The sequence below is a fragment of the Aotus nancymaae genome, unplaced genomic scaffold (genome assembly GCF_030222135.1).
Source record: "Aotus nancymaae isolate 86718 unplaced genomic scaffold, 86718_ANA_hifiasm-v0.15.2.pri h1tg000006l, whole genome shotgun sequence".
Classification (NCBI taxonomy): domain Eukaryota; kingdom Metazoa; phylum Chordata; class Mammalia; order Primates; family Aotidae; genus Aotus; species Aotus nancymaae.
The window spans coordinates 41,133,958-41,157,281 of NW_026988417.1; the positions used below are offsets into that span (position 1 = coordinate 41,133,958).

At 43.8% G+C, this 23,324-nt stretch overlaps 1 protein-coding gene and 1 long non-coding RNA gene across 2 annotated transcripts in view; one reads left to right on the forward strand and one right to left on the reverse strand.

Annotated features, from left to right (window-relative positions):
- Positions 1-6,930, reverse strand: part of LOC110569290 (uncharacterized) — an 83,074-nt gene extending 76,144 nt beyond the window's left edge. The window contains exon 1 of the long non-coding RNA XR_002479400.2: positions 6,837-6,930. This is a non-coding gene — a long non-coding RNA (uncharacterized LOC110569290). The remainder of the gene's footprint in view (positions 1-6,836) is intronic.
- A 7,153-nt stretch (positions 6,931-14,083) lies between these two features.
- On the forward strand, positions 14,084-18,729 carry SHISA3 (shisa family member 3). The gene is made up of 2 exons (XM_012474957.2): positions 14,084-14,357; positions 16,977-18,729. Exons 1-2 carry the CDS (start codon positions 14,084-14,086, stop codon positions 17,414-17,416), a joined length of 714 nt encoding a protein of 237 aa, XP_012330380.1. The 3' UTR covers positions 17,417-18,729.
- Positions 18,730-23,324: the final 4,595 nt, after the last annotated feature.

Below are 23,324 nucleotides of genomic sequence, written 5' to 3' on the forward strand. Positions count from 1 at the left end.
AATACTTAAAAAAAAAAAAAGATTTAGAAACATCTTCCACTCTAAGAAGTGAAATACAAAATTAACTGCCATTTATGACCTCTCTTTGAAAGGATATCTTTTTTTTTTTTTTGAGACAGAGTCTTGCTCTGTCACCCAAGCTGGAGTGCAACGGTGCTATCTTGGCTCACTGCAACCTCTGCTTCCCGGGTTCAAGCAATTCTCCTGCCTCAGCTTCCCGAGTAGCTGGGACTACAGGTGCCCTTCACCACACCTGGCTAATTTTGTATTTTTAGTAGAGACAGGGTTTCACCATACTGGCCAAGCTGGTCTTGAACTCCTGAACTTGTGATTCGTCTGCCTCAGCCTCCCAAAGAGTTGGGATCATAGGCGTGAGCCACTGCACCCAGCCTGGGGAAATCATTTTTTTTTTTTAAACCATAGAAACAACTTGGCTTGATACGAATTTAAAAAGTGATCACAAGGTTACTGTAAATGAATCAAAAATACCAATGTTCACTAATTATCGCCATTTTATATGAAGTTCTTCTAAAAAGAGTGTTTCTTGTATGAATAAGTTATTTTTCTTTCTTATAATGAAACCTCTGAGGTCTAGCCATACCACCAAAATGTTAAAATATTTTCATTCAGTTAAATTATGTAATGTGAAAATGAATGATGGCCAGGAGACTGATGGCCAGTGTAATTCTGGTGAGAAATTATGTTGCACACTTTGGTTTATTTAGTTAGAATTCGGGGGGGTAATAAAAATAGTGTTATATAAAAACTAGCTGTATCTAACCTCTTGTAGACTGCCATAAACGAGTCTTGCAAATTAGACATTCTAAGTGTCTGTGACAAATCCCACCAAAGGCAATTTTACAGTAAACCAGGGCTACCCCAGACCTGATGGGCATGAGTTGTTGTGGATGACTGAAAGCTCCAGATAGCTGACATAAAATAGCAAAACAATGAATACTTACTATTTGAATTGGAATATTTTCTAACTGTATCATACATTTCTTTCTTTCTTTCTTTCTTTTTTTTTTTTGAGACAGAGTCTCCCACTGTCGCCCAGGCTGGAGTGCAAAGGTGCCGTCTCGGCTCACTGCAACCTCCGCCTCCTGGATTCAAGTGATTCGGCCTCAGACTCCTGAGTAGCTGGGATTACAGGCGCGCACTACCACACCAGGCTAATTTTTTGTATCTTTAGTAGAGATGGGGTTTCACCATGTTGGCCAGGCTGGTCTCGAACTCTTGACCTCTTGATCACCCCGCCACCACCTCCCAAAGTGCTGGGATTACAGATGTGAAGTCACTGTGCCCAGCCTCTTTTCTATTCTGTTTTGTTTTGTTTTTGAGACAGGGTCTTGCTCTGTCACCTAGGCTAGGGTACAGTGACAGAATCATAGCTCACTGCAGCTTCAACCTCCTGGGCTCAGGGGATCCTTACTCCCTCAGCCTCTCAGGTAGCTGGGACTACAGGCACACACCACCATACCCAGCTGATTTTTTAATTTTAATTTTTTATTTTGTTCGTGGAGACAGGGTCTCATTATGTTGCCCAGGCTGGTCTTGAACTCCTGGGCTCAAGCAATCCTCCCACCTCAGCCTCCCAAAGTGCTGGGATTACAGGCGTGAGCCACTGTGCTTAGCCTATGATTTTTAATTCTTAGACAGATCATATACGAATTATAATGCAAAATTTTCGGGATGACTCATGATGTATCCTTTTCTGGCTGGGATGCCAAGGAATCAGACTTTGATCTTGGTGTTTGAATTATTCCCACCATATCACTCATGGGTTCACTTCTCTTCTTATGACCTGCCAAAAGCATAAGGCATTAATTCCAATGACTTGTCACAGGGTATTGTTTTGGCAGGAATACTACCCAGGTCTGCAAATATGACCGCTAGAGCAGGTCCATCACACACCACCTTCTCCTCTTGCTGTTTATCCAGAGTCTATCATGTGGCCTCTGTGTTCATACAGTGTCCAACCAGAAAAAGAACTCAAGGGACTGGGGAGGAGGCATAAAGAACCATGGTCCTTGTCTTCACCAATTTCTTCGGGTCAGTTGAATGTATTTTGCAAATATGGAAGGATGTCACTCAAAATGCCCAGGTCACATATTCATTGTTTAGCTTAGATGTATGATGCCATTTCTCTTCTAAGTGCTGGCAAGCTGGGTGTGGTGGTGGGGTCAGTATGTTATAACTTAGTTGCTGTCATTGCTACATTAACTTGTGTTGTAAATGAGTACGAAGGACAGATAAACAAAACTACCTAAATTTTTTTTAATGAGAGAGGAGTTTGAAAACTGTGGCTTATGGGCCAAACCCAGTCTGTTGTCTGTTTCATATCGCCCACAAATTAGGAATGATTTTTACATTTTTGAATGGTTGAAAAAAATTAACGTTTTGTGGCTGGGTGAGGTGGCTCAAAGCTGTAATTCCAGCACTTTGGGAGGCTGAGGCGAGTGGATCACTTGAGGTCAGGAGTTCGAGAACAACCTAGTCAACATGGTGAAACCTCGTCTCTACTAAAAATATAAAAAAAATAGCTGGGTGTGGTGGCGGGAGCCTGGAGTCCCAGCTACCTGGGAGGCTGAGGCAGGAGAATTGCTTGAGCCCGGGAGGCAGAGGTTGCAGTGAGCCCAGCTTGCGCCACTGCACTCCAGTCTGGGTGACAAAGTGAGACTCTGTCTGAAAAAAAAAAACAACTATTTTGTGACAAGTGAAAATTACATGAAATTCAAGTTTCAGTATCTGTAAATAAAGTTTTATTGGAACACAGACATGTCCATTCACTTATGTATCATCCATGGCTGCTTTCATATCATAACCTCAGAGTTGAGTGATTGTGACAGAGACCATATGGCTGGCCAGGCCTAAAATGTTTACTCTTTGGCTTTTTACACAAAAAGTTTTCTGACTACTAATCTAGAAGAATAAATTTACTTTGTTTTCTGCTTAGAAATTCCTGTTTTGGACTGAGAAGTAGGGCTATTTCTATGCTTATACAGGCCCATCCACTTTTATAAATAATAGTGAACAACTGTCTTCACATCTCATGGTAGAAATACCAAGTATATTTGTGTATGTGTGAGTTTATGTATACAGGCACTAAGTATTTACAATACCTAAATTTATTTCAAGCTGATCATCACATGTGATGATAATTATTAACATAAATTATTCTTGTGAAAGGATAATGTTTATTAAACTATGTCAAAAATTTTAGCAATACAATTTTCATAACCTTCCCCCTATTCCATCAAGGGCAACTACTTGTCTCCAGATGTTCAGAGTTTGTTAAAACAGGAAAGAAAGAGGAAGAAAAGGCCAATGCTCACGTTTTGGCTACCAATTTGGAATTTCTTTTATAAGTTCGTAGGGAGACAATGGTCTTGAGAATGTTGAAGATTTTCTCAATTCCTTAAGCTCTCCTTTATGTACTAAGAGCTATGCCTGTGTGACTTTGGGTTTATTAAAAGTCATAGGCAGCAGGCCTGTAATCCCAGCACTTTGGGAGGCCGAGGTGGGTAGATCACTTGAGGTCAGGAGTTTGAGACCAGCTTGGTCAACATGGTGAAAACCTGTCTCTACTAAAAATACAAAATTAGCCAAGCATGGTGGCATGCCCCTGTAGTCCCAGCTACTCGGGAGGCTGAGGTGGAAGAATCACTTGAACCCTGGAGGCAGAGGTTGCAGTGAGCTGAGATTGTGCCACTACACTCCAGCTTGAGCTACAGAAACACTATGTCAAAAATAATAATAAGAAGAAGAAGAAGAAGAAGAACTCAGTAAATGATGTCAGGGAAGTCCCTGACCCATGGGAAGAAAAGGGAAAGCCTGTCCCTGCTGGTCCCAGTGCAGTGTGTGATAAAAGAAGGGGTAGAAGGTTGAGAAGGAATTGTTGAGCCAAGTGTATTCTGGTTACTTCTTTCCAAGTCCATGTGAGATGGGAGGGTGGCAGAAACTTCATGGTAAAATTAAAAGCAGAGTGCAATTTGCCTCTTTCTCTATTTGGGCTCTTGCAGGGGTCGGGGGGTGTCAGCTCATGCCTGTAATCCCAGCACTTTAGGAGGCGGAGGTGGGTGGATCACTAGGTCAAGAGATCGAGACCATCCTAGCCCACATGGTAAAACCCTGTCTCTACTAAAAATATAAAAATTAGCTGGGCGTGTGGCACACACCTGTAGTCCCAGCTACTCAGGAGGCTGAAGCAGGAGAATTACTTGAACCCGGGAGGAGGAGGTTGCAGTGAGCCGAGATTGCACCACTGCACTCCAGACTGGATGACAGCAACATTCCATCTGAAAAATAAATAAATAAATAAATAAAAGAGATTGAGCTAGCACTTTGGAGCCTGTCCAGGTTTGTGTGGATTGTGGAGGGATGTGAAGGGTTCCTGAAGCTGTATGGGGAAACACAGAATATAGCTGATGGTGCTGGCTGGTGGCTTTGTCATGGTGTATTAGTACATTTTCATGCTGTTGATATAGACATACCCAAGAATGGGAAGAAAAATAGGTTTGATGGACTTACAGTTCCACGTGGCTGGGGAAGCCTTACAATCATGGCAGAAGGTGAAAGGTAGTCTCACTTGGCATCAGACAAGAGAAGAAAGCTTGTGCAGGGGAACTCCCCTTTATAAAACCATCAGATCTGGTGAGACTTATTCACTATCATGAGAGTAGCATAGGAAAGACCCACCCCCATGATTCAATTACCTCCCACCGGGTCCCTCCCACAACATGTGGGAATTATAAGAGTTACAATTAAAGTTGAGATTTGGGTGGGGACACAGCCAAATCATATCACATGGTGAGGGCGATTTACCCTGTGGTCATTGACAAGATAGACAGGGGTGAAGGGAGGATAGTGATATTCACAGCACCAGTGAGATCCAGAGTAGGGGCAGGCTGGGAATGGAGGGTCATGGGCCCTTTCCAAGCCTAGAGAATAAACCAAGTGCTTGCCAGCCACAGACTTCTTCAGTGGACTCCTCCCAGAAACCAGCTCCTGCACAGGCAACAGTGAGATACAGAGAAGAGCAGGGGCAGTCAGACTCCCTTGCCCTCTCATGGCGAGGTAAGCTATTTCTCTCCTCTACCCCTTATACTCAGGGGTGAAGATCAGGGAGCAAAGAAGCCCTCATAAAGAGATGAGCTTCAAACTAACTGAATAAATAATCCAGAGAAGCAGTCCTAAACTAGAAGAGTCTGATACACTTTTAATTAACTACTTTAATTCCAAGCATGTGTCCCAACCATCTCTCATATACTCAAATGTCTTGCAAGAAGGGACAAATCAGTAGTGGAAAAAAAAATTTTTTTAAAGAACCTATGAATAATAACATGTTAAATTTTTTTGACGCTTTTACTCTATTCAAATCTGTCATGCAGTTTTGTTCTAAGCAGTGACTTTCAAATGTTTTGATCATGTCCCTCAGTAAAAAATTTTATATCACTACCAAGAACATATGTTCTTACACATATGCCTGAAATAAAACATCATGAAATCAAATATACCTTTAATTTGTTGTGTGATGTACGCTCTATTTTCTAGTCTTCTTTACATTAGAAAAAAATGTCATTTATGTCCCATTAAATTAATTATTTAATTAGCAGCCATTTATTAAAGCTCTCCAGCCTGGGTGACTGAGTGAGACCCTTTCTGGGATGAGGGGAAGGGTGTAGCACATAAACTAAGGAGTTACTGAGTCTCAGTCTTTGACATGCTGAACTGGAATAGCATTGCAGACAGCTACAACTATGGTAGATACTTCCATTCCAATTCAAGTAGAGAAGCCAAGAAAGATGCTAAGAACAAGTTTTCTTTTTGTCTTCGATGACAAAAAGTACACTAGAGAAGTACAGGCTGGGCGCGATGGCTCGCACCTGTAATTCCAGCTCTCTGGGAGGCCGAGGTAGGTGGATCAGGAGATCAATACCATCCTGGCTAACATGTTGAAACCCTGTCTCTACTAAAAATACAAAAAATTAGCAGGCGTGGTGGCACATGCCTTAATCCCAGCTACTTGGGAGGCTGAGGCGGGAGAATTGCTTGAACCCGGGAGGCGGAGGTTGCAGTGAACTGAGGTCGTGCTACTGCACTCCAGCCTGGTCGACAGAGCAAGACTTCATCTAACACAAAAGCAAAATACAAAATGAGGGTGATTACAGAATGAGTGGTTGAACAAAATCAGAAGGTGGAACATATGAAGCAGAAAGAAACCTCAAAGTACAATTCTGATGATAGGATGAAGGGCATACCAGGTGTTCAGCGTTTTGTAGCATCATTTATGAAGAGAGCACTATTGACCCATTTGCTGTGGGAGGGTATCACGCTGACTTCATTTGCCACACTGCATATTTGATTGTATCTTTTACATCCAACTTTTCCGGCTGATGTCCTTGAATAGCTCACAGCAGGTGTTTGCAAGCCAGGGTCAAGTGCTTATTCTGTACTCCTGATACAGAGGAAATGTAGTTGACCCACAGGAACAGAAATCAAGACCTTTGCCTTATTGGTCCTTTAAGTTACCAACAGAGCTAACCAAACCCAGACTGCTTGAGAAGGAGAAAAATTAAAATAAAAGATACCTTTTGCAAGCAATTACATAACAGCTTTCCAAAAAAAAAAAAAGCTGCAAAAAGTGTAAATCATTTCCACATGATTTACAAACGTTCAAGGTGACTTAAAAATTCTCAAAACATTCTGTTATGGCTGGTAAAGGTGAAAAGGAAAGTAAGAGACAGAAACAAGACAAGAACCCTCTATGTTTTCTTTCTCCTCCATAAAATCTTTCCCCCACCAAAAGAACACATGGCCGCTGAGCAGCAACTTACCATTTTTCCAGGGTCAGTTCACTTTTCCTGCTGCTCTAAACCCTGCTGAAAGCCAGCTCCCCGGGGAGCTGCAGGAATGGGGGCTGGCCTCTCTTCAGTCTGCAGGCACTCAGAAGGAAATGCCCCTTGCCAAGAAAGGGGTGGTGTTAGGGAAGAATCCATCTACTGTCAAGGAAGTTTCAATTAAGTATGGATGCCAATTAATTTAATTTATATTTCTGCATGAAAAATGTCAGTCTATTATACATGCACTGGAAGGATGCCAGGAGCCCATGTTAATAAATTACATCTCTACTGACATAATATGGAATCGCAGACTAATCGGATACTTATTAAATGCCCACCTGTGCTTGGGGCTACACTTTGTAGAAATCCAGCTGAAATAAGGTCTGTCCAGTAAGGCTTGTCCTTACCCTGTGATCATATGACACCCACTCGTATCCTCCTCTTCTTCTAGCCTTGGGCATGTCTCAGGAGAACAACTGTAAAAATGAATAATCAACATTCAGTTGCCAGTGGTTATGAATGGGCATATTTAATGACTAAGTGAATGAATGAAGGGGAACTGTAAATAATCTATTCAAGTTACTTGGTGAACAGGTCTACTCTGGTTAGCAGGAAACTTGCCATGATTATTCGACTACAGATTCAAGTCAGCTGGTGGTAGGTAATAATAATAATACCTACTGGTTATTAAGTGCCAACTCTGTGCCACACTCCATGTTTTATTTTGCGTTCTTGCTATATGTTTTATTTTGAATCCCTACAACAATCTTCAAGGTAAGGATGACTCCTTCCCACACCCCTCATTTTAGAGACACAAAAGCTGAAGTTCAGTACCGTGAAATGACTTTGGTCAAGGTCACATGATTAGTAAGAGGCACACCCTCCTGTGCTGGCAGATTTCCACTGCATCATACATCTATTCTCTATGACAAGTGTCACCACTGTCTCCATGGGGGATGGGCTGGTGACTGCCCTATTCTGGCAGTGCTGACACACTGGACAGTTCTTGATGCACTACAGTTACAATTGAATCACCAGGAGGTGACTCTGTAATACCTGCTGCCAGGGAATTCATCCTGTTCTCCTCTGCTACAGTTCTGTATAGTTGTGAAACGGATGTCACTCAGTTGCAACAAGTTCTCACATAGTCATGCATTGTTTGCAGCCAGTTATTTATTCAATATTTACTAAGCATCCACTATGTGCTATGTCCTAGGATACAATAAAGAAAAAGGAGGTCAGACTAATGGGGAAGACAGATGCTCTAACACAAAATTGTAATGTGTGTGGTTTAATACTACAGAATTGCTAAGGAAAAATGTTCCTTTTGTTATTTATTCAATCAATCCCTTATTCCCTCTATGATCACTTACATAGTCTCTGTGATACACTGGACAGCAGGCCCGTTCTCACATTTTCAAGCCAGGGCAGGAAAAGACATGAAAGCCACCAGCCTGAGTCTGTTCCCCTGATTTCCTCTTTCTTCCCATACCTGACTTCATCTTGCACTGTAAGTGGGCTCCCATATATGTGTCTGGGCATCCCAGCATATGTGTACACATTTTGAAACACCTCCTGTTAGAATCTCTTAAAATCAGGAAGAGGCTTCTGTGCAGCCTAGAAGCAATTTTTGGTCTTTTTGAGTAGGGAGTGCTAGGATCCAGGATCCAGAGAGTGGTACAAAATGGGAGGGAATGGGCTTTGGGTGAGCAGGGCCCTCGGGCTCTATTCACTCCTTCCCCTGTGGCTTCGGACAAGGGCAGAGGAAGGCCAGAGGGACTCAGAGTTCTGTCCTCAAAGCAGCCACTTGGCATCACTCACTAGAAATGCAGAATCACAGGCCCCACTGCAGACTTTGTGAGTCAAGTTGGCATTATTTTTTCATTTTTATTTTTTTTGAGATAGAGTCTCACTCTGTCACCCAAGCTGCAGTGCAGTGGCTCGATCTCAGCTCACTGCAACAACCTCTGCCTCCTGGGTACAAGCAATTCAGCCTCAGCCTCCCCAGTAGCTGGGATTATGGGTGCGAGCCACCACGCCCGGCTAATTCTGTATTTTTAGTAGAGATGAGGTCCCACCATGTTGGCCAGGCTGGTCTCGAACTCCTGACCTCAAGTGATCCACTTGCCTTGGCCTCCGAAAGTGCTGGGATTATAGGCGTGAGCCACTGCACCCATCCAGTTCTGCATTTTAACAAGATTTTCAGGTACTTCATGGCCTTTTGAGAAACACCGTTCTAAGGGCTCTAGCTGAATCCCCTCTTTTGGTACATGAAGAAACTGAGGCTGCCTGAAGCCCAGGGCAGAAGGAGGGGCCTGGCCTGGGGCCAGGTTGCCCAGGTTTGAGAGTGTCCTTCTGGGCACTTACTGTTCTCTAGGGTAAACATGCGTCACAGCAAATTTCAGAAAAAACATCTTTTGAGTAACTCAGATTATGAGAGTCCTGGAGTAAGAGATTTACAGCAAGCGATCCAAGGAAGAGAATCCCATGAAGTCATGGGCAAAGTAACTACAGGAAAATTAAAGTGCTTTTTCTGAATTAAAGGAAAGTGATAACAAGTCACCCTACAAGCGAACTTGACAGAGGGTTGAGGAACTCTTTGTTTTTCATTTTGTTTCCGAGTCCAATGCAAATGAGCTGGAGTAGACTTCCATAGTCCAGTGAATTGTCCTTTTTTTGTTTTGTTCTCTGTGTTCCTTTAGCCTTCCCCCTTTTCCCTCGGTATATTTAGTTCCCACACCTTTCTGATCCATGTGGCCTTTCATTCCACTGCTTTTGGTTTTCTCAGATCATTTACTCTGCTCCAAAGAATATAAAAAAGAGAAGTTGGTGGGGCGTGGTGGCTCATGCCTGTAATTCCAGAACTTTGGGAGGCTAAGGAGGGCAGATCACAAGGTCAGGAGTTCGAGACCAGTGTGACCAACATGGTGAAACCCCTTCTCTACTAAAAATACAAAAAAATTAGCCAAGCGTGGTGGTGCGTGCCTGTAATCCCAGCTACTCAGGAGACTGAGGCAGTAGAATCACTTTAACCCAGAAGGCAGAGGTTGCAGTAAGCTGAGATCATGCCACTGCACTCCAGCCTGGATGACAGATCGAGACTCCTTCTCAAAAAGAAGAGGAAGAAGAAGAAGAAGAAGAAGAAGAAGAAGAAGAAGAAGAAGAAGAAGAAGAAGAAGAAGAAGAAGAGGAAGAAGAAGAAGAAGAAGAAGAAGAAGAAGGAGAAGAAGAAGTAGTAGTAGTCATCAAGAAGTCAACAGAACCTTTTTTTTTTTTTGAGACAGGGCCTTGCTGTTCACCCAAGCTGGAGTGCAGTGGTGCCACTGCTGCTCACTGCAGCTTCCACCTCTTTGGCTGAAGCGATCCTACCACTTCAGCTGTCTGAGTAGCTAACTGGGCCTACAGACATGTGCTGTCATGCCCAGCTAATTATTTTTTATTTGTAGAGATAGGGTCTCACCATGTTGCCCAGGCTGGCCTCAAACTCCAGAGCTCAAGCGATCCTCCCTCCTTGCCCTCCCAAAGTGCCAGAATTACAGGCATGAGCCACCATGTCTGGCCAGCACAAAGTTTAAAAATATGGTCCATGATGCGAGTGGATCACCTGTCAGGAGTTCAAGACCAGTCTGCCTAACATGGTGAAACCCCTCCTCTACTAAAAATACAAAATTTAGCTGGGTGTGGTGGCAGGCGCCTGTAGTCCCAGCTACTCGGGAGGCTGAGACAGGAGAATTGTTTGAACCCGGGAGGTGGAGGCTGCAGTAAGCCAAGATCACACCACTGCACTCCAGCCTGAAAACAGAGTAAGACCCTTTCTCAAAAAAAAAAAAAAAAAAAGTCCAATGCTTATTTCCTGCTGCCACTGATTTCTATCAATTTTTTTAAAAAATTACTGTAATTTACATTCATACATAAAAATAGAGTTGCATTTCGATCTTACAAGCTCCCTTTAGCCAGCTACAGTTATCAACATGTGGCCAGTTGTGTTTCAGTTCTGCCTAGCCCATCTTCTCATCTCTATTGCTCACCTATCTTTTCTTTTATCCTCTTTTCTTTCCCTTTCTTTCTTTCTTGCTGGTGTTTATTAAAGCATATTCCAGACATCATGTCATTTAACTCACTTCCTACAGAGTTTCCTTGAGGCAGGGCTACAAGATAATGTAGGCTGGGGAAATGATCTCTTATGATTATGTTCCTCACCAAAATATGGAATTTGTGGTATTAAGAAACAATAAAGAATTTCTAAAACTTCTTCATAATACCCCAGATATTTCAGACTTTATTTCATGGCCTTTTGAGAAACTTTATTTTCAGGAGGGATCTGTGAGAACTTTTTCATCTTCCTTTACTATTAAAATAGTAACAGAATAACAGAAACTTTGGATATTTATTAATCTAAAAAGAGGTGAATATTTTCTTTCTGTTGGTGAAGAGCATTTTCAGGGCATCACTTTTGAAGTTAAAATTTGACAATGGAAAGTTTGCAGAGATCTTCTATGACAAGAAACCAAACATATCATTGCCCCCAGCTCTAAACCCTCCCCCAGGCAATCTCCTGGAGCTGATTGTTGTAATGGTTTTAGAAAGGCACTTAGGACCAGGACTTAAATCTGAAGCATGATACACAGTTGTTTAATGTTCCCACAAGTCAGATCTATGAAGGATCAAGTAATTTGGAGGTTTGGTTACTTTCCACTAGTAAATATCATCCAACTAAATTTGGGTAAAATGACCTCTAAATAAGTCAAGTAGACAGGAGCTTTGAATGAGGGAATTAATTATAGCTGGTGTCTTAAGGAGAAAGAATCCCACAGTGGCATGCAGAATGTAATTAACGGGAGGTAAGTGCCAACAAATCACTCTTTAAAATATTAATGCTATCAAAGAACAGCTGGATAATGAGAGAAACTTGACCCGTGGGGGACTAGCAAAGGTTGCTGCTGCTGCAGAACTTTATGCAGTCATGACGTAATGAAATTCCTCTGAATTTTAACAAAAACTAATATTGAGAGGTGTGGTTCTGGGAAAGTTATTAGCAGTAAACATGTCATAATTTTTATCATCTTATTATAATCATTATATCTCATTTTTGCTGTGGTTCTAAGTGATATTTTCCTGTAATTGCTCAGGATATATATACAATCCAAACAATACTCGTAAAAAACAACTAGATTTTTTAAAAAAGTTTAAGCCTGGCAAGAACTTTTTTTTGTAAATAAAAAACCTAATATCTAAGAAATTTCTGCAAAGCAATTTCCCATATGTTTAAATTATTTAACTAAACCAAGAAAAAAAAACTTCAGTGTTTGTTATTGAAAGCTCCAACTTAATTTGGTTTTACTTCATAGCTTAGTATTGTCCTAAGAAATATGTATTTCTAAGAGAGCAATAAAGTTAAGTATTTACACAGTCCCACTTACCATGTGAAATGTTGGGGCATGTATTCACAACAGCCTCATAACTAAATGCTAATCCCAATACTTAAAATTAGAAATCAGAAGTAATTATTTACTTGGAGTATAGTTTAACTTGGATTTAAAAAAAGAGAAATCGTTTTAATACGAGATTTTAAAAAAAGTTTCTCCGGAATGGACTCGGACCATCAGGAGGCTGCGAGCTTGATCAATGCGTCTGACCGCTCACCTTGTATAGCTGCAGCTGAGAACACTTTGTTCCTTTTGTTTCACTCAACTTGCCGACATCTAACTCAGGGACACGGGTATGCAGCGTGTTTGACAAATAAGCCGAGATACGCCGAACATATTCACACATACTAATAGACGGTGACTGGAAGTTCAGGATGCAGTCAAAATAAATGCTTGCGTTTGGCCCAGGTTTCACGTAACACCAGTTTCATAAGGCACTTACTCCGCTAACGGAGCAGTGCCCCTGAAAATAGCCCACAGGGGACACATCATTTAAATAAATGTGTTTCTTCCCCTGAACAGAAGTTCAGTTCTGCACAATTATCATTAATTTCGCTCCTTTATTTCCTTTGCGAGCGTAAACCGAGATGTCGTGCTCTTTGAGGTTTTGCGAGCTAGCCTTGGCTGGCAGAGGTGACCGGCGATCCTTCACCTAGAGGAGAGATTGCGAGTGTGTGTATGCTTGTGAAAATGTGCCGTTCCTCCCAGAAAAAGTGGAAACGTAGGTGTAAAGCTCAGCGCACACGTTGGAGACACCTAAAAAACATGTTCTCGGTCCTGAACCTTTAGAAGCGGTGTCCCAGGAACGAGTCTGAGTCTATGCAACGGGGCACAGATGATTCGACTAACTTCAGTGACTGCACCGCGTTCGCGCATTAAATCCATTGAAAAGTAAATCCAACGTCTCCACTCGCGCTCCCACGCGCGTGGTTAAACGCTGGAATCTGGCAGTCCTCACCGTCACTCTGCAGAGTTTTCCCCGCCGTGAGAGAGTTGGGGTGTGCGGGTAGGGGGAGGGTTTGATATCCTCAGGTTGAGCGTCAAGTCCTAGGGGAGCGGCAGGGGCGGGGGTGGCCGGGGAGAGGAGGAGGATGGCGCGCGAACCAAAAAGCGCCGGGGACCCGCGGCCCGCTCCGCACCCGCTGTGATTAGCTCCGGCTGCGCGACCCGGGAGGGCGGACTCTTTCTTAACCCTCGTTGTCTCCTCCTCCCTCTTCCTTTTTAAAGGACGCCTTGCGGGCAGAGCTGTCAGCAACCGGGCGGCCGTTTGTACTTGGCCGCGGCGGAGCTGACTCCTGCTCCTGTGACAGATAGGGGCGGGGGCTGAGCGGCGTGTCCGGGATACTCGCACGTGGGGAACAAATTCTTTTCTTTCGGCTCCTCTCGGGACCCGGCGATCGCCACAAGTTGGGGCAGTGCGGCGCTGGAGTTGGCAGCCCGGGGCGCGAGGGCTCCCTTGAGGAGTGGGGAGGGAGGTGGCCAGGGGGTTGGCGCGCCCCTCGCGAGGGGAGCGCTATGAGCCGGGCAAAGGGCGGCAGCGATAGCTCCAGCAACAGCCTCGGCTGGCGCCTCCCGCGGGCCCTCGCCAACTCGCCCCGCGCACCATGCTGACTCCCGGCCTGCGGAACTCGTAGTGCAGCCCCTGTCGCCTCCCCGGCCCCTGCTATCCCCACGCAGGGCTGGCTTCGGCCGCCGGGGCCAGTCGCTTGCGACGCGTCTCTGGGGAGGCGGAATCGCGGTGCGCCCGGAGCTCGGGCTCAACCCTTCGCTCTCCATCTGCGTCCTGCTCCCTGCCGCCCAGGGCGCCCAGTGGCGATGGGGGCGCTGCTGGCGCTTTGCCTTCTCGGCTGGCTGCGCTGGGGCCCGGTGGGAGCCCAGCAGTCCGGAGAGTACTGCCACGGCTGGGTGGACGTGCAGGGCAACTACCACGAGGGCTTCCAGTGCCCGGAGGACTTCGACACTCTGGACGCCACCATCTGCTGCGGCTCCTGCGCGCTCCGCTACTGTTGCGCCGCGGCCGACGCCAGGCTGGAGCAGGGCGGCTGCACCAACGACCGCGGCGAGCTGGAGCACCCAGGCATCACCGCGCGTAAGTGTGGGGCCCTAGGGGACAGATCCCCGCCCGCCTAACGGCGGCGGCTGCCTGTGTGTGCGGGAAGGTCTGTGCGCCTTCCTGGGTCTGTGCGCCAAGGGGACGCGGCCGAGTGAGGAGAATCAAGGGAGTAGTGGGTGGTCGGGTTCTCTAAATTTGCAGTCCCGCTTCCCGCCACTTGCGGTCTCTGCGGGTCGGCCCCAGAGAAAGTTTGCCAGGGACAGTGAGGAGCGCGGGCTTGTGCCTGGTGGCCCGGGGGGAAACAGCTGGAGCTCCTGGGAGAAGGGTCGTACGGGTAGAGTCAGGGTAGACTTGGGTTTTAGGGGGCGACGAGGGTGTCTCATTGTGAGCCCTTGTCACTTCGGGAGCTTCGGGAAGTGAAGGGCCGAAGGCAGGGAAACGCGACTCTTGCAGCGCGCTCATCTGCAGCCCTTAAGGGCTAAGAAACCCCAGTCCCTTTTTTTTTTTTTTTTTTTTTTTGTTCTATGATAGCGTTTCTAAGCCACTAGCTGGTTCTGCAGACTTCCTTTCAATTCTTGGCATCGAATTACCCTCTCCGGCCCACCCCCTATTGTCACTCCTTTCAGAAATGCCCAGGTCTTCGGGGTGGAGATTTAGAAACAAGGGTCGAAGGGGGGCTTCCCCGCCCCCTATTCTCACGTCGGAAAACACGGGTCAAATTTCCGCTCACTTCAGAGCGGAATAAATCACGACCCCAGCAGAGGAAATTTACACCTTGAAAAAAAGTTTTCCACCTGAATCGGAACATCAGGGAAACCCTTTAGAGCTTGAGGCGAGGGTTTTATGGCCGAGGAAACCGGAGAAGCGGGCGGAGCTGAGAGCGGGTGACACCCCAGGACTCCAGAGCCGAGGTCTGGAGCCGGCAAGAGAAGGTTGCCGGAAAGGGAGGTGAAGCTGGAGAGATCATTAAGTGTGCTCCAACGACCCCTCCCTGCAAGCTGATGACCCAAAGGACAGGGGAATCTGCCCTTCGTTAGTGCTCCACTAGAGGGTGAATACTGGGGGTCAACATTTCCAGTCTAGAGGATTCGGGAAGTAGTTTCTGGAGAAAAGATGCTCAGTTGAAAGGAAAACGTAGGCCGTCCTGGCCTGTTAGAAAAACACAGACTCTTCCCCGCGGCTGCCCTCTGGGAGTAAGCGCAATTGCCCAGTCTGCACCAGGGCTCCCCGCCCCCCCACCCCGGGGTCTCTACTGGGGTCTGATGCCAGAGGGCAGCCTAGGAGAGAGGCAGTCTCCACACTCACTGAGTCTGGGATCAGGCAAACCCTGATGGAACTTGGCTCTTTCACTTGCTGGCGGTGTAACTTGGGCCAGTTACGTAACTGCTCTGGACCTCTTCTCAGTTCTAAAGTGGGCATATTGCTCTCAAAGGAGGTAAGTTGTTGGTTATGTGAGAGTGTATGAATGCTGGAGCTCAGGGCTTAGTAACCAGTAGTTACTCACCTTTGCCTTGCCTTGCACACTGGTGCTAGTAAACAGGGGAGAACTGGAGGGACACAGAAGAGCTTATGCCTAGGAGTCCACAAATAGTTGATAGTTAACTGTCCCTCACTGGCCGTGTCTGTGGGAATGCACACGCTTCTCTGATGTATTTCCACATGTGGAAAATGGAGCTTATCATGCCCATCTCACAGGGTCTCCATGAAACTTTAATCAGATAATGAATAAGAGTGAGCCAGGCACACAGTAGGGCCTTAGTCAATGCGGGTTTTCCTTCTGCCTGTAAGCTGGAGGCTGTGTCTATCGCAGCTTTATTAGTGGAGATAGAATTGCCCAAGGGGATGCCTCTGGGCTGGGGAATTCTATGTCTGCCTTGTAGATAGGGAAGGAAATTGGAGTTTGCTCTGTTTGAGGGATGCTTTTATAGAAAGTCTGGGCTGTGGACACCAAGAATTGCATCATGATCGATATTTAAAGTTGTCTGACTTCCCAGACTTGAATGGGAATTCAGAGGCATGGCAGCTGGAGTGGATATTCCAAATCTTTTCTGGAAAGAGGCAGCCAGAGCTGGCAATTTGTGGTATGGTAGGAGACACAGAAGTTGGGGCCCTCTATGAATTTCTTCATACTGTTCCTTCTGGAGTCTCATAAAATCATGGGTCTCTGTGTGGAGGGGGGTCTCATTTAACAGGCCTGGTTCTCTTTGCTTAGAATGGATATCCTTGGATAGGAGATGGATTGCCAGCCTAAGGGAGGAGTCAAATCTCTAACTGCCCCACTGTGATCAAACTACTAAAATCTGCATTTAAACCCAGAATTATTGTAACCTCTAAAACTCACCCTTTCCCTCCAGTGCCTGAACAGGAGAACAGATTCTATTTTTTTCTGACTTCCAGATGTGCAATATGATGGTTAATTGCTAACAGAGGTTACGGTATAAGTTCGCTTCCTCCCTGCTAGGAGTAATGAGAATATTCCATCATCACAGTTTGCATTGCATTTTGGAGGTTACCATTAACAAGCTCTGAAAAGTTGAGCTGACAACAGTGATAATACTGAGTCTCCCACCTCTCAACCCTCAGCTGCCCAAGCAGAACTCAGAGTTTGGGAGATCCTCATCTGAGCGTCTGTTTATGTCTGTTTTTGCCTTTTAGAGCCTGTCTACGTCCCCTTTCTCATCGTCGGCTCCATCTTCATTGCGTTCATCATCCTGGGCTCTGTAGTGGCTATTTATTGTTGCACCTGTTTGAGACCCAAAGAGCCCTCACAGCAGCCAATCCGCTTCTCGCTCCGAAGCTATCAGACAGAGACCCTGCCCATGATCCTGACCTCCACCAGCCCCAGGGCACCCTCCCGGCAGTCCAGCACTGCCACGAGCTCCAGCTCCACAGGCGGCTCCATCCGCAGGTTCTCCTTTGCCAGGGCTGAGCCAGGTTGCCTGGTGCCCTCATCGCCCCCACCATACACCACGAACCACTCAATCCACCTGGCTCAGCCATCCGGTTTCCTGGTGTCACCCCAGTATTTCGCTTACCCCCTCCAGCAGGAGCCCCCGCTGCCTGGGAAGAGCTGTCCAGACTTCAGTTCCAGTTGATGCGCCCAGGCATGAATCCACAACTCAGTCAAATGGCAGATAGGTGGAGCCCTACTGCCATTGCTACATGCAATTCTGAGAAAATTTCCCTTGTAACTGATCAATGTCATGGGGGAGCATGCTAGGAAAACACAGCACCTTCTAATTTTAAAGTTCCTGGCTCAAATCACAGAATGGCTGAACTAGAGAACTGTTTTCTGGTTTCGCAAACATGTAATCACTACATTGCAATTTATGCTGCTTTTATTCAAAATATGCAGCAGTTTGATTTTAAAGTTGCAAGTTGGCTGAAACTGTTTTACTGGACATTCAGCTATACTGCTTTGAAAGGTCTACGTGTTTCTTTTTCATATAAGTTGTTCATTGAGTTATGAACAAATATATACATAAATAAGCAAAGAAAAATGCCTAGTTGTAATTATCAAAGGTTCACTTAAAAATTTATTAGGTAAACTTGAGGGGGCAGTGAACAATCTGTTTATGATTTCAGGAGTAACTTAACCATGAATAATACTAGCATATGAGAAGATTTACTTTTTAAATAAATAACTAAATTTTGTTTAAAATACGAGTTTTTTTCCCCAAAATACAAGGTTTCAATAACCACGAGTTTAAAGTTTTAAATATATACTCAGACATTCATTGTAACACAGATTCTATGTAAAATCATTTCCCCCACTCACTGAAGGGAGTATTTATTGCAGACTTTTTGTTTAGCAACATTTAATGTTTCAGTGAAAGTTGGACAGTTGGGGCTTAAAACATTTATTTGTAGCTGGGCATGGTGGCTCCTGCCTATAATCCTAGCACTTTGGGAGGCTGAGGCAAGCAGATCACCTGAGTTCGGGAGTTCGAGACCAGCTTGACCAACATGGTGAAACCCTGTCTCTACTAAAAATACAAAATTAGTTGGGCGTGGTGGTGCATGCCCATAATCCCAGCTACTTGGGAGGCTGAGGCAGGAGAATCGCTTGAACCTGGGAGGTGGAGGTTGCAGTGAGCCGAGATTGCACCATTGCACTCCAGCCTGGGCAACAAGAGCGAAACTCCGTCTCAAAAAAAAAAAAAGTTTGTAAAATGAGCTATGTACAAATGTAAATATTTTAATTTAATGTATTTACCACATTGACTGTACTAATTATTTAGTAGTCATACTGTAATTTTTATGTTAATAATAACTGTGGAGTTCAAAGTCTAGCTATTGGTATAATCATCTAATATTATATATCTCCAGTGCCACTGAATTTTATGTCTGATGACTATATATTTGGGCATATATCTTATTGGGTTAGAATAAATAAAATATGTTTCCATGAACTCTATTGAAATTTTAAAGTGCTTCATTTTATCTCTTTAGTGATGTTTTTGCTACTCAATAAAAGGAAATGTCTTTAACACATACTTCATATTTTAAAATTTAAAAAATTCTATATCAGGGCTTGTGAAAGCAGCAAAGGAAGTATTTTTATAGAGGTCTCAGTCTGCAGCCCTCCGATGTGTTATCTGGCCTGTAGAGAATTCATCATTGGGACATTTCTCATAAGAATCTGGATTTCTGGCTTCTGATGACATAGAGGACGTGGCACCACGGGTCCTGCACTGCCTTGAGGTCAGGTCACTCTTCTTCAGACAGGACACCTGCCATTTGCCAGCCTCCTGCCTGGTCTCCCCACTTGGCCCATCTATTTCTGCTATGTTACCTACCTGGCCCCTGCAGGTGTGGTTTGAAAGTCCAGATTTATAGGAATTCATACTATTGTATATCACTCTCAATTTTCAAATACAACTATTTAGAGGTAGAATTCTGTCCTAAGAAAGTTGTTTGGCCTTGTCTCTTCGTTTCTAGTTAAGGAAACAAATTCAAAGACATTATGCCTTTGCTCAGTCTAAAGGCAGAAGGGCTCCGACTTCTAGGCTCCTGCTTTTTCCTGTATCTAAAAGTGGGCTGACTTCCAGGTATCCCAAATTATTCAAAATAAGGAAAGAAACAGCTGCATGTAAAAGGATAAACATTTATACATATGCTCTTGGGCACACTCCTGTACCATTAGACTGGTTTTATGTTTGCTGTATATTGCGCCTTTTAATGGTTTTAAGGTAACATTATTTAAGCTCTTATTATGAGACAAGCACTAAATATAAATATGTACTAACTTATTTTATGCTCTGAACAACCCAAACAGAAAAGTATTATAATTCCTGTTTTACAGGTTTCAAAACTGAGGCACAAAGGAGTGAGGCAACTTGCCCAAGGTCTTGCAGCTAGTCTGTACTGGAGTTGATATGCATAAACAAACAGATTCAAACTGCTTTGAGATTTTGATGGTTCTGTGCACAAAATTCACTGGAGATTTTGAGTATAAGCCTAAACTTCAAAGGCAGTGATTCTCAGCCCTGTTGGACCCCAAAATGAGCTCTCCTTAGAACAAATATTTTGTGACTTTCTTTTATCAGTCCTAAAATGAGATTTATAGATAACTCACTACACACACAATTTATAAAAAAAAAATCAATGCAATGTCCCATTGTTATACAGAAAGAAGAAAGAAAGGAAAGCAACTTGTTTCTAAATGTAAAGGCTTGGGCAGACTCAAAAAAGACTCAGATGCTAACCCTTTATTCAAAACCACCATGATGTGACAGCTTCAAATCCAGACAGATGCAGTTGATCAGACTGGCAACTCAGACACAGTTGCACTGATGCGTTTTTTTCCCAGCAAAGTTTGATCATCCCTTGATTTGCACAGTGACTGTGTATCTGAAGAATTCGGTGTACACTGGGGCAGTGCAAAAAATATAGGTAATATGGGATTCTGTTTTTTCACCAGTAGGAATGGTGGACATTCCAGAGTCATGCCGATCTGTCAAGTCTTTGTTGTGCAGGCTGCTCCTTGCATCGTAGGGTGTTTGTTACAACTGAGTCCCCCTCGTGAATGCCAGTAGCACATCCACCTCCACCCAACTCTCTAATGCCAAAGATTCTCCCACACAATTCCATGATGTCCCCTAGAGGGTGGAACTGTCCTCACTAAATACCATCTAGTTGTCAGATTTCTCTAGTAGCTGTACTTTTATTTGTCATCTGTTTGGAGAACAGTTTATGTCTATTAGACAAATTAACACTAAAGAATTCACAGAGAGTTCACATCTGCAAATTTCCCATCCTGAGCAGGATGCCCAGTCAATTTATCTGGCCATAAACTGGTTAAAATTAGAGAGATGTTGTGTACATCATTGCAATATGACATTCAGTGACACTAGATCAAATCATATCACTAAGTAATTGGTGTACATGCCTTTGATCTTCTCTCTGGAAGCCATGTAGCTGATATTATTATTCACAATTTTAGGTAAAAAACCCATCCTGTGATAGATTTCTAGGTATTGTCCCATTCAACAATTCTTTGCTGAACACCACTTATGGGTCAGGTGCTGGGTGAGATGAATAAAAGATGAATAAAATGCACTTCCAACTCAAGGAGCCACTATCTACCATAGGCTCCAGCATGATGACAAAGACAAATACTTGTGATAAAATGTTATAGATGCTTTGTAAAAGAAGCACGTTATTGTTTTGTGCTCTCTGTGGTAACTGTGATTATAGGGGAGTGCAGGATACCCTGGCAGCACTTACAAAGGACACTGTTCATTCCGAAGGTATTGACATTGAACCTGAGCCTTGAGAGACACAGGATTTGAATGAAGAAGACAGGGCAGAGGAAGAAAGAGAGGGGGGCTGGAAATAAGGGAAAAAACATATCAGGCAGAGTAAAGAATTCATAGAGAGGCACAGAAGCACCCACCCATGAGCCTGAAAGAACAAGGAACATTTAAGTATCCAGAAGTAGAGTGAGGCTGGAGAGAAAAGCAGGGGCAGATTAGAGATCTTGAACACCATGGCATTTGAATAGATGTCAAACGCAAGAGGGAGTCTGGAAGGATTTTACAGGGGAGGGTGATGGGATCATATCTTCATTTTAGAAAGATTAGGCTGCAAAGGTCAATAAAATCTCTTGGAATTTTGAAGAGCTGCTCATCACAATCTGCTAAGCCACCAAAGTACAGTGGAAACTAGTCTGCTTTTGTTACTTTCAGAAAGAATTTGAATCCAACATCCTCATATCATAATAATTGTGATAAATAGAAGTTCTGCATTTTAGGGGGAGAGATATCATGGGGAGAAATGCCAGATATAGGTGAAGGGGAGGAAGGCAGCAAATCACACTGCCACGTATGCACCTATGCAACAATCTTGCATGTTCTTCACATGTACCCCAAAACCTAAAATACAAAAAAAAAAAAATTCTGCATTTTGAAAGGTCATTATGCCAATAATGGATAACATTTATTAAGCACTATGTGTGTTCCAGTGCTTTATGAATTGTATCACTGAATCTTCACAACCCTGAAGAAGGGACTATCATCATGCCTATCCTGTGATGAAGAAATCAAGGTGAGAAGGTTAAACACTGTGCCCAAGGATGGACAATGACAGTACCACAGGGGACAGATTTGAACCCAGGTGGTCTACTTTTAAATTCTACATTCTTTGTAGAAGGAGGTCTAATTTTGTCAGGAAAGAAAAAAATATCCAACGTACTTTTCAGAAAATCTATTGGGGAAAAAGTCATCAGTTACATCATATTGTACATATCCTATTGATATCAGGGGATTGTAATAGTCAAGGAGAGCTTATGCTGCATTATGAGAATGTTGAATAAAATGAAGCATGAATAAAAACACTAGATGATAAACATTTTTCCCTTTACACATGAGAAATGAGATTCCAGAGGGTGACTGAACATGGATTTTGAAGCTATAGTGCCGGGGTTAGTTTTCTGGTTCTGTCACTTAAACGTGGAGTGACTTTGGGCCACTTAAGTTCATTGTGTCTCAGTTTTCTCATCTGGAAAACAGAAATATTAGCTACCTTATTGTTGATGATTGTCTTGACAAGAAGTTACAGACACTCAGGTCACTTGCATTCTAGTGGGCAAAAAGCTGTGTAGTAAGGATGAATGACAGAAAGCAGATGAAATACTCTAGAATAAAAATGAAAGGCTACGTACTGTGGGAGGGCAGATGCCACTGTTGATTAGGGGTAGGGAACAGAGAAATTGGTCCTACTATCGACTAAGTCCTTGATAACCCATGGCCCCCTTTGGTATTTGGCCAACTTCCTGCTATTGCCTGGAATAGGGAATCCTCTCATCCTGTTGGGTACATTTCTTTCATCATCTGCTTTAGAGAGCACATTTATAATAGACAGGTGTGGTGGCGGGTGCCTGTAATCCCAGCTACTCATGAGGCTAGGCAGAAGAATTGCTTGAACCTGGGAAGCAGAGGTTGCGGTGAGTCGAGATCGCGCCATTGCACTCCAGCCTGGGTGTTGCAGTGAGACTTCGTCTCAAAACAAAACAAAAAAACCAAACTGTTTCTTGGAGACAAACTTATTCTAAAATACATGTGCTTTTCTAACCAAAAAAACACAAGCACATCTGACATAGTAAATTTGCTTTAAAATAGTTATGTACCAAAGTAAACAGATTGTACATTTGTCCAAATGGATAGATTTTTCCTTGTTTTCCCCACCTGTTTTATTTTTGTTACTATTAGCTACTTCTCATGGAGAATTTACCAATTGACTTGAATCCATAGGAAATTTTCTCTCTAAAATGAGAAACCAAAAAAATTCCTGAAAGTAGATACAGTCACAATCAGGAATTTGACAAATTTCACTGGGTTAGGATCATTTTACCCTTGCATGACGTAAAACATTTATTTAGCATATCTTCAGGAAAACTAAGAATTTACAGGCATGTTAAACGTAAGGGAACAAACTGTTAACATATTTTTACATGCACATGGTTATTTTAAAATTGTATTAAACAGTAGTTAATGAAATTAT

Coding starts and splice junctions, on each gene's coding strand:
- SHISA3 (XM_012474957.2), top strand. CDS start 14,084: ATGGGGGCGCTGCTGGCGCTTTGCCTTCTCGGCTGGCTGCGCTGGGGC. Junction 14,358..16,976: donor GCACCCAGGCATCACCGCGC/GTAAGTGTGGGG, acceptor TTTGCCTTTTAG/AGCCTGTCTACGTCCCCTTT.